The sequence below is a fragment of the Podarcis pityusensis genome (genome assembly GCF_964106645.2).
Source record: "Podarcis pityusensis genome assembly, chromosome: 7".
NCBI classification, from domain to species: domain Eukaryota; kingdom Metazoa; phylum Chordata; class Lepidosauria; order Squamata; family Lacertidae; genus Podarcis; species Podarcis pityusensis.
Genome location: NC_138031.1, coordinates 51,077,580 through 51,088,308, shown reverse-complemented (window position 1 = coordinate 51,088,308; position 10,729 = coordinate 51,077,580). Strand labels below are relative to the sequence as shown.

Sequence of the window (10,729 nt, the reverse complement as noted above, 5' to 3'; positions counted from 1 at the left end):
CTCCCTCGTGGCTGCGGGAAACACCATGATGACCGCCTTCTCCACTGTCGGACAATGGAAGTGTGGCACTCAAAACGGAAGTGCACTCCCAAACAGAGTACGTTCGATTCCAAAAAGAATTTGTTAACCAGAACACCTTCTTCCAGTTTTGAAGTGTTTGTATTCCAAACTGTGAACTAGGCTGTTCATAGACCAAGGTAACACTGTACAAACCACTTCCTCTCTCAAAGATCCCACTTATTTTAGGAAAACTGTGTGGAAATCTACACACTGGAAGCATAGGCACTAGGGGTGTGGGGTGCCCGGGGGCTGGGTTCTCAGGGGCGCCAGACCGAGAGTCCGGGGCCCAAGAGAAGAGCCTGTCCGTCGGTCGGAGCGCCATGGTGGGCTCTTCTGCTGCGGGCGGCTCTGCGCTGTGAGTTCGGAGACACTGAGGCAGCCGGCTCTGTCCTCCTGCTCACCTGGGACTGGATAACCTGGGGGGGGGGCAGATCTTTGCACCCCAGCACCACATATGCTTAAGACTTGAAGTTAAGTTGAACTGACAGAAATTGACTGCAAAACTGCAGTCACAGCACAAGGGGGAAATATGTGCTATTAACGAAAACGTAGTTTCTGGAAGATCTGAAGTGTGAATGAGAGCTTACCTCGGAAGCTCCCCGACGTGCAGATGAGCTGTCGGAAGGCCACAAACACCCCTCCTAGCACAAGAGAGAAAACGAGAGAACACTTAGCTTCTGAACAAGGTTTCTTATTATACTTTCATGATATTAATGTTCAACATCCTAGTCAACTTCACATCATTCATGATTTGCTCTAATATTTACATACTCAAAGAATTAGGATATATTTATTTTCTCCAACCAACGGCAGATACAGTGATTCAGTTCCAATTAAGCCAATGGGCCTGGCCTACTAGTAAATGAAGCCTAAGAGCCCGACCCTGTGTGCATTTGCTCCGAAGCAAGTCCAACTTAGTTCTACAGAACTTACTTCCCAGTAAGTGCACAACATTCCAGTCTATGTCAGTTTACACCTCCAGTTTAATTAAACTGGTCTTGTAACACAATCCAGTGAATACACACTCTGAATAAAAGTATTCTCTCTTTTTCAGCAAGCCTGCCACTTGCCAAAGGGAACATTTAGAAGATACTTATTTTGTCTTACCAGTTTCTAAAAGTACCATACATAAAAACGAAAAACCATCTAAAAGAAGTAGAAGATGGCTTGTAAAACCAGTAGTTGCAGGTTTTATCTGACAACAAAGTGCATGAAAATCGCACTCAAATATGCTAGTTGACATGCAATGGGGCTTTTTGATCCAGTTTCCGTGGAAACTCAACTGCATCAATGAAAATAAACTACGGTAAAGATTTTCTAGCACTATATTTGTAGATTCTCTCTAATCTCTGCCCCTTCTTTATGCCTGACTCCAATATTTCTGTGGATCATTCCTTCTGTTATAATATTCCATTTTTTATTTTTACTGATCAGCCCATCAGGAAAACTGAGGCACAAACTTTAAGCCAACTAGAGAGAAAGAGAAAGAAAGAGCTTCCATCTTCAGATTTGTTTCCATCAAAGCTATGAATATGAAAATGTTCATTTAGGATTATCCCAAGTCAGAATCTTCATTTTGTGTTTACATGGCTAGGGGCCCTAGGGCCAAGAACCCTAACTGGGCAGGAAGGAGGGAGCACATAAAGGTCGCTGCTACGCTACAAACTTCACTGTTTCTAGCTAAGGTCCCAATATTGACACTCCTAACGAAGTTAATTATCCCAAGGTGAAATGTACTCTTTGTGTAAATAAACCCATTATTGAAGTGAGGTAATGGTTTGTTATCATGAAAACAAGCTCATTTAAATCTGCTCAGAAATAGAATTTTGCCAGGACTGTCTCTTGGTCCTCGATCTGGATCCAGCTCTTTGCGCTCACCAGTGGGAGCAAAGTACAATGCTAATTGCACCAAACAGGCTGTGGTCCATCTGTCGTTAAGAATGCTGTGGGTGGTTTTTTAACACACTGCTTTGATGCTAAAGATGGCATGAATAGACCAAGTCGACACAGCTTAGGATTTCTCCTTAGTATTTGAACAATCTTATGTGCATCCCTCACCCACTTCACCGTAGAAATCAACGTTTAAATAGGTACTTGCTTGGCCTCCATGGCAATAAACCAATTTCTCCCCACCCAAAAAAACAAAAAGCCTGAGAGGAATCTTGCCCATCCACACTCCTGAGAAATGAAAGACACATACAGCACGCGTGGCATTCCAATGCATTTCCCCAATGAAGAAGGCCCAGAAGAGCAGCTCAGGGACTCCTCAGCTTTCTTCATTTCTTGGCAGAGGAAAGCAGGCTCACGGCATTCCTAGTGCCTCCCATTTCCTGGATGGGAAGACCCTATCAGCTGGGTGGCAAAATGAGGTAGATTTTCCATGGAAACTTTTCAGTTTTTTCAGTTCAATGCAGGATGCCAATTGCAAATACAATCGCAGCTTCAAAATTAGCTTCATTTATACCAAATACAGGTAGAATAAACATGTAAAATTTGATCACCCTCTAGGGTGGCAGAAAATTCCACAATGCGAAAATCCAAACTACTCTAATTTCCATGGGACAATTTCCCCTCCAAAACCCAACATCACAGCAGCTGAGAAGTGGTTTCTGTGAACATCTCCTTCCCCCAGAGAAAGAGTCGTGACACGCAATTGCAGTAGTATATTAAGAAGAAGAGCAGGTGAGCTGAGCAGAGGGTGGGTGGCAAGTGAGAGGGAGTCACCCTAGTTCATATTTGCAAAACTACCTTAAAATGGGTTCCATCATAATTTCTTCAGGTCTCTGTTGCATTTACAGTGCCTGCTGTGATTGTGGTTGCTGCTGCTGCAGTTTCCTACCACTTCTCTCTACATCTCTTATTCCCTTTTCTCTTTAGTCCTAGTCTCTGGCCAGAGATTTCTGATTGAAGAACTGTACCCATAAAGCATCCTCTGCTAATGAAATTAAGGAAAATTCAGAAGTAAGCCCAAAGGCTAAACAACCAAGCGCCTTCCAAAAAGTCAAAAAGAAGCAGGTGCTGCTCACAAAAGAGGCAGTCCAGGTCTAAGATGCTCAAACCAGAAAATTAATGTCACGGCAAGGCCCCAAATTAGGTGCAAATACTTGTAACTGTACTCTTTCAAGACACAACAATAATTCAAATCAACTGTCTCAAAACCTGTAATTCTTAATACTTATTGGCCTCATACAGATGCAATGGATTACATAAACCATGGTTTACTGGCCCAGGAGCCTGCAAGCTCACATTCCCTTACTGGCTCCAGTGAAGCTATCTTAGTTTTTAAGGATACAATCCTGCACCCATGTACCTAGGAATAAACCTCGTTGATTCAATGGGACTTGCTTCCAAGAAGATAAGTATGTGATTCATAGACTCATAGAATCCTATAGTTGGAAGAGACTCTGAGGATCATCTAGTCCAACTCCCTGCAATGCAGGAAAATCTAGCTGTCCCATCCGGGGATCAAACCTGCAACCTTGGTGTTATCAGCGCCATGCTCTAACCTACTAGCTATCCAGGCTGTGATTGCACTGTAATCCATAATTTGTCTATTTGAATGTCAAGGGAAACTAGTTGAAGAAACAAGGAACTCTGTGGTGAAACAGGGCATGTGAGGAGTAGGGGGTGGTGTGCGAGTTCCCAGGCTCATAAAGCATCATTTGTTGGGCTGGGATAGTTATGCCTCAACTAGGCCATTGGGAGTTTTCCAAACTGACAATTTTATGGGCAAAACATTTTGGGGAGGGGCACTGTTAGGGTGTGACCCAGGGGGCTTGAATCTAAGGTCTTTTGCACCTGGCCCTGAATCTCCCGTCTCTTCTTAGCCTTTATTTTTTTGATTAAAAAAAACTTTTAAAATTGCATTGCTTTACAAGGCAAATTCTCCTCTGGAAGCTGACCTAAATTTGCATCTATAAATATAAATTAACATATGCAATTTGTATCAAGGGCCTGTGCACTGAGTCATGCTTTTGGGATTGGAAGCTACACAATTTTACAGAGCTTATATCTGCTAGTTAAAGGAACTTATAAGAGGAACAACAGCAGAAAGTCAAGGTGTACCACTTAGAGACCGACTGTGCATCCAAACACCACTTCCCTATTACATAATAAAAAAAAGGAAGAGATTTTCGTTCTTTCATCTCATGTTCTACTGACTGAGCTACTGAAAGGTGATTTATCAGAGGTGCTTTTTACACACTTGGATCCTGGTCTCCTTCAATTATTAACTTTTAACTTTATTTCAAAAAGAGATTCCACGGGGGGGGGGGGGGGGAATGAAGCACATTTAAAACCTCATTTCTGTAATGCACACAGATATACCGATGGCAGGACAGAAGCTCAAAAGTGGCAAGTGTGAAATTAGTCTATCACCTTGCTCAAAAGGGAGATATTTACGGTACATAGCTTTATATTCTACGCATGTCATGCCTTTGGTGTCAGGAGTACGGTCAAAGTAGATATTCAGCCACACACACACACACACACACACACACCCCTGGGCTCAAGATCAGGCAAAGCAAGCAGAAGCCATGAAGACCAAGATGCAAAAGTTGTCACGTCTCTCAAAAGCTAACGCAACACACGTGTTCCTCTGATTGAATAAAAAGTGTGATAATGGTGCATTGCTATAATTACATTAGAAATACAATAAGCAAAAGGATGCGTATAACAATAACTTTCCCACTGCATTCGCAAGTAATGGGGTTTCTGTGTCATTTTTCCATTTTTTCTCTAGGTGGCAGCAAGAGGCCAGATATGTCTGATTTCAGGATGATGCTGAACATGGTCCCTGCACACAAGGTCTGCACTTTTTACCTGGTTATAGCCTAGCTGTCCTTTGGGGCAAAGAAACGAGAACAGGGCAGACCAATATATTTCTTAATGACACCAAACACTTCCTCTTCAAAGCAGAGCATAAGCAATGCCACAGTGCATGCTACACTAGAAAGAGACAGGCAAGTACAGGCAGGATTCCATTAAAAGCCACACATGACAAATTCAAAGAGAGAGAAAATAGCCTTTAAAAAAAGCAAACCAACAAATAAAATAGCAAGAAACACACTTGGGGGGGGGGTTTCCAACCAGTGGAAAAATGTCCTGACAGTTCAAAATAAGCAGAAAAATAATAAAATAAGCAGGACCACTAAGTTTTACAACTTTTTGCATACTCAAATCTTCCTCACTTCTTTTTACTGAGCAGACACAGGACAAATATTTGCTATACTGTACAGTATAACGTAAGTAAGAAAGATGATCAGAAACGTCTATGAAATTGCCCAGGGTTACCATGACAAACCAGCCTTTCCAGACTGTGCTACATCCATAAAGAAACACTTAGCCTGTATCATGGCACACCTTAAATCCTGACAGAACTCCCCCCCCCCCCCATGCATGTTGTGCCCAGCAACTTTAAGCAGGCGCATTTAGATTTTTTATTTCCGTTTTATTGATTACTGTATGTATGCAACTGACCGATTTGATTGGTTGATTAGATACAATAATTCGGCTTCAGAAACAAATCCTTGAAAAGATACTAAGCCATGCACAGGGTCTTCCAGTTTACAAAAGCTTTGCCTGTTAGGAAGAGATGCTAACTTACCACAAGCAACTAGGCTTGTGGCTGAAGTTGTAGCAGCAGTAACAAAGAATAATACTTTTCCAACTCCCTTTGGTTTTAGAGGCCCACCTATGTCACTGGAGCTTCAGAAAACACCCTTCCTGTCCCGCTCCCAGCAGTCAAGAAAACTTCCAAAGGGAAATGTTACTGCACAATTATTGTGAAGTTCTAGTTCTGTAAAAACCTAGGAAACATTTTTATGAAACCGTTTTGGGGGAAAGAATATTATGGAAAGAATGTATTTTGGCAATACACAAACAGCAAGACACCTGCTAGTTCTCTTAAATGACACAATATACGTCACTATACAATGGCTTACAGCAAGAGTATGCAGCGTGGAACAAAAGATGCATGTTTCTTCTTGCCTGTTGGGCAATCCCATTATTTATTACCACTGTAAAGTAGATCATTGATTACAAAGCTGTCACAGATGTTTTACCTGAACTTCAATCCTGGCATCATTGAACTAAACCCTGGCAAGTTTCTCTAAACACATTATTTCATCATCATCATCATCATCATCCCCTCCCCTCACTTCACTCAGGGCAGGTTACAGTTAAAACACAATATTAAAACAGTACAAAACAACATATAATCACAGAAAAAGCTGGGCCCTCAAAAATATACATCTCAAGTGTCAAAAGCCAAAGTAAAGAGGTGAGTCTTCAGCATTCACTGAAAGCTGTATAAATGAAGGTGCCAGGCAAATCTCTGCAAGGAGGGAATTCTACAACTTTGGGGCCACCACAGAGCATGCCCTTTCCAGGGGCACTCTCCCCCCCCCCCCATTGAGCTTGAGAGGGCATGGGAACTACCTCTCAGGTACTAAGATCAGCAGAGAGGGTTCTAATGGCCACAACAACAGAAACTTCTGCAAGCAGGAAGCCTTTGCACATATGGCTGAATGTGCAAAGACTTCCTTCCTAAAAAACATTCAGTCGTCAGGGAGCAAGGCTAGAAACAGCACCTGAAGATACAAAGGACAGGATTCAAACAAAATGAATTTCTCTTTGGGTTAGTTTTTTGCCAAGGAGATAAATATATAAGCAAGAAAAGGTACTGACCCAGTTATACCATTTCACCTATTCTGTTTTAGCAGTAGGCATTAGTTCACTGTATAGAGCATGCAGAAGATCCCAGATATCAGAGCTTGGGAAAAACCTCCACCAAAGAGCTGCTGCCAGCCAAAGTAGACAATGCTAAGCTAAATGGATGAATAGTCTGACTTCATAGGAGGCATGGTTTCCATGTTCATATAGTGATTCTGTTCAAAACTGCTCAAGCAGCATGTTTCTCTCCACCACCCCTAGACAGTGGGGCATCTTGGAATTGTACAAGAAAGAGCTGCAGTTATTAGAGGCAGAACTGGTGGAGCAGTTCAAAGTAGCAAGAGAAAAAAGGAACGAATCTTGCATTTTTCTAAGGAATATTAAACGTGGAATCAGAAAGGGAATATTCAGAATTTGGAGGTAAGGGGAGGAGGGAAAGAAAAGACTGCCTAGCCCTAACTGTACAACTACACTAGAGCTAGCCAGAAAGACTTTTGCTAAATTCACTCAACTCTGCCAAGAAAAAAAATGACTGTTTTCTTTCATATATGTCATATTTTTAAATCTTGCTCCCCCTCACCCAAGACTCTGAGGCTTCTTCTGTTAAGGAAGCTGCAGCGGCTTTCAGGCATTATTAGTCAGCAAACATTCTAAATCCGGAATCAGGATATGCACACACATAATTACTTTCCCCACAATCAACTACCCAGTCATTATCACCAATTAAAAAGAAATAGGGCCTTCAAAATTCTTTAAATAAAATAAAAAGATTGACAATTTAATAGAATTTTAAAGGGTTGTTTGTTTTTTGCTGTTGTTTTTAAGCACGATTTTACAATACATCTCTGTAACTGCTTTTTCCAATTCCGTCATCTTAATCAGACAACATAAAGGCCTAGTCACTGGAGGCTTCCGGTTCACGGTGGTTGTTCAAGATCTAAGCAGAGAGGCAGATAATATCTAATTCGTTGGATACTTGATACCTCTCAGTCACTAAGGATGGCCACAGTTAAAACTTCCTTTTAGATTCTGAATAAAACCAGTGAAAGAAATGCCAGACTGAGAGCCCAGATCACACCTGATTACTTCAACCCAACCTGATTACTACAACCCAAATGTCTACTACAGAGAACAGCTGCGCACTCCATGCAGCAATACAAACACACTGGCGCTTCCTGGAAACACATTAAGGGTGTGGAACATACATGTGCACTATCATGCCAATAAGTGCACATCTGGATAGCCCAGTCTAACCAGGACTTCTAGGCATGATTACGGGTACGTAACATTACACACCCATTCATACTTTCTTTTTCTGTAGGTGTATTCTGGTCAGTTCTTTAGCCCTTATATGATCTTGTTGATTAAGAAAAGTTGCATTTATTACCGTTGCATGTGTTTTTTTGCATAGCAGTAACGCCAGGGGTAGAAAACAACCACCCAAGAAGAAACTGCAGGTTTCTCTCCCCACCCCCCACCCCAAACATACATACATACATACATACATACATACATAGTGTAGTGGCCATGGAATTTGCATTGCTGTTCTGAAGCCCAATTCACGCTGGCCAGACTTGAGTCAACAACTTATTTCATTCAGCTGGCAGAAGTTCCCTTATATGTAGAGAACAGGTCATACAACTCATTTGCCATGAGGCAAGGCTGCCAGTTTGGCATGCAGAAAGACAGACCTCCAAAAACCTGAGAATCCTTTAAAAAATAGCCTTAGTTCAGTAAAATTATGGCTAAGTGCCCCAGGATTGCTAAACATGACTAAGATTAAAAACAAAACAAAAAAAGTACTTGGCAATATTAACAATGGGGGAGCACCAGTCATACCTTCCTCTGTGAATGGCCTCCACCATTTGAAGAGTCATGGGTAGTGCTGGATCAGAAAGACCCAGATCCAAATCCCCAGTTAGTCATGGAGCTCCCTAAGTGGCCGTAAATTCTTTCTCACCCTAATCTACCTTGTGAGGATATAAGGAAAAGCCCAATGAATGACCCTCGATGGCAGTGGAGATGGATGAGCTACAAAAATGTGATACAAAAGCAAGGGCCTTCACACGTCTTGAATGAAACAAAGCCAAGCACAGCCTTTAAAATGCAGAAGGATTTTAAAATTCTGCTAACTTTTCTGTAGTAAATCAGCAAGCACAGAATTTATTAGAGATAGAATACAGAGGCCCTTTTACCAGCTTCCAATGATTTGGTGGCCTGGATAGGTCGGCCGTGCCAGGGCGATTCATGCTCTAGTAACTCTTGGTTGGATTAATATGTGTTATATGTGGGACCACACCAGTCAACCACCTGGAAGTTTCGGTTAGTGTAGAATTTGGCCATCAGAATTCTTACGGTTACAACCACAGCACTCATATCTTCTGAAAGTACAGTGGTACCTCTGGTTGCGAACGGGATCTGTTCCGGAGCCCCGTTTGCAACATGAGCAGAATGCAACCCACGTCTGTGCGTGCGCAGGTCACGATTCGTCGCTTCTGCGCATGCACGTGACGTCATTTTGAGCATCTGCGCATGCGGCGAAACCCGGAAGTAACCCTTTCCGGTACTTCTGGGTCGCCGCGGGACGCAACCTGAAAAGATTTAACCTGAAGCAAATGTATGAAGAGGTATGACTGTATTACAAAGACAAGCATATTCTCAAGAGCACAATTTAAGGTGCTGGTTCTTATACTTTGGGATCCAGATATCTGAGGAAGTACCTGTTCCCATTCCAGCTTGCCCGTGTCTTAAGATCTTCTGTTGAGGTCCTTCTCCAAGTAACCTTTTTTAACAGAGATATGTTATGTAGTAACAAAGCAGAGGACACTTTTTGTGGTGGTGCCCCAACTGTGAAATGCTTTCTCAAAGGAGACATGTCTGATGCCAACATTTTTAATGCCAGATTAAGACTATTACATTCCTATTTGCCCAGGAATGTTAGATGGTCATAAATGTTATTCTTTTCTTCTACTATCAATGTTTCTTCACATATGTTATATGTATTTGTTGTGTAAATGGTTCTCACACTTTTGTATATTGCCCTGGAATGTTCTCATGGAAGGCGGTTAAGAAATATCTGAACACAATTTCCTTTTTTTGTCTTTTTCCTGGTGACCAGTTGTTTGCCTGTAAACTCCAGGTGGCCCTGCCAAGTGAGGTGTGACTGGTGGCTACAAGGGAGAAAGACTTTTGTTGCTGGGATCCTATATGTGAATGTTCTTCCTAGATGGGATTGCTTGGTTTCCAATAGTTTAGCAATACTGGAGGCTGCCCAGAGAATGTCATTATTGAGCAGCATATTAATATGGCAAATAAATAAAAGGTCTGCCACAAAACATATATTAAACCAATATGGGTAGCATGGAAGTTTCAACTCACCGGTTGTAAAGATTCTTCTTGCCTCCTGCTTTGGCTCTGCCGACTGATGAATGACCGTGTTGACACTTTATAATGGTTCAACAAGCAGATGATCACCACTATCATAACAGTTATAACCACGATTATGATGATGATCTGAACAAACTCTAGTTCAGCTGTGGGAAAAGAAAGAGAGAAAAAGTGTCACTCTAGGATAGATAAGGAGTGTTAAAAAAAGAGGAAGGTGAAACTGCAAGCTGATACCCAAAATAATCTATTTGTTGATGCATGTATATTGCTCAATAAAGTTTTTACTACAGCAAAAAAACTGATCCCAACACACTATTTCAGGGTTGAAATAGCTTTGTTTTTCCTCTCTGGAAAACACATTTCAGAATAACAAAATCTGCAAACTGGAAAGGCTAAATAATGATGCCTTTTCCCTATCTGAGGATTCCCTCTTCCCTCAATGTCTAAAAAAAAAAAGATTCTCTTCTGATTTTCATCAGTTACACAGCACAGCAAAAAAATTCAATATAAATCATCCCCACCGCCACCTTAAACATCATTTTTAAGCCTCCAAGTTAATTGATGAAGGAGAGCTTAAATAAAAAAATGCAGCAACAAATCAAGTTAAGAT

At 41.6% G+C, this 10,729-nt stretch overlaps 1 protein-coding gene and 1 long non-coding RNA gene across 6 annotated transcripts in view; one reads left to right on the top strand and one right to left on the bottom strand.

The window, feature by feature from the left end:
* The window catches only part of LOC308481681, a 33,831-nt gene extending 23,722 nt beyond the window's left edge, over positions 1-10,109 (top strand). Inside the window, exons 3-5 of one of the 2 annotated variants that reach the window (XR_013988789.1) lie at positions 1,115-1,366; positions 4,802-4,866; positions 9,851-10,109. This is a non-coding gene — a long non-coding RNA (uncharacterized lncRNA). The remainder of the gene's footprint in view (positions 1-1,114; positions 1,367-4,801; positions 4,867-9,850) is intronic. The other variant, XR_013988788.1, reaches the window with a different exon arrangement.
* The window catches only part of LDLRAD4 (low density lipoprotein receptor class A domain containing 4), a 287,894-nt gene that overhangs the window by 13,157 nt on the left and 264,008 nt on the right, over positions 1-10,729 (bottom strand). For all 4 annotated transcript variants that reach the window (XM_081014289.1, XM_081014287.1, XM_081014290.1 and 1 more), the window contains 2 exons: positions 10,111-10,265; positions 648-701 (listed from right to left, as the gene is read on the bottom strand). In XM_081014289.1, coding sequence (XP_080870415.1) covers positions 648-701; positions 10,111-10,215 — 159 coding nt within the window. In that variant the 5' untranslated portion in view covers positions 10,216-10,265. The remainder of the gene's footprint in view (positions 1-647; positions 702-10,110; positions 10,266-10,729) is intronic.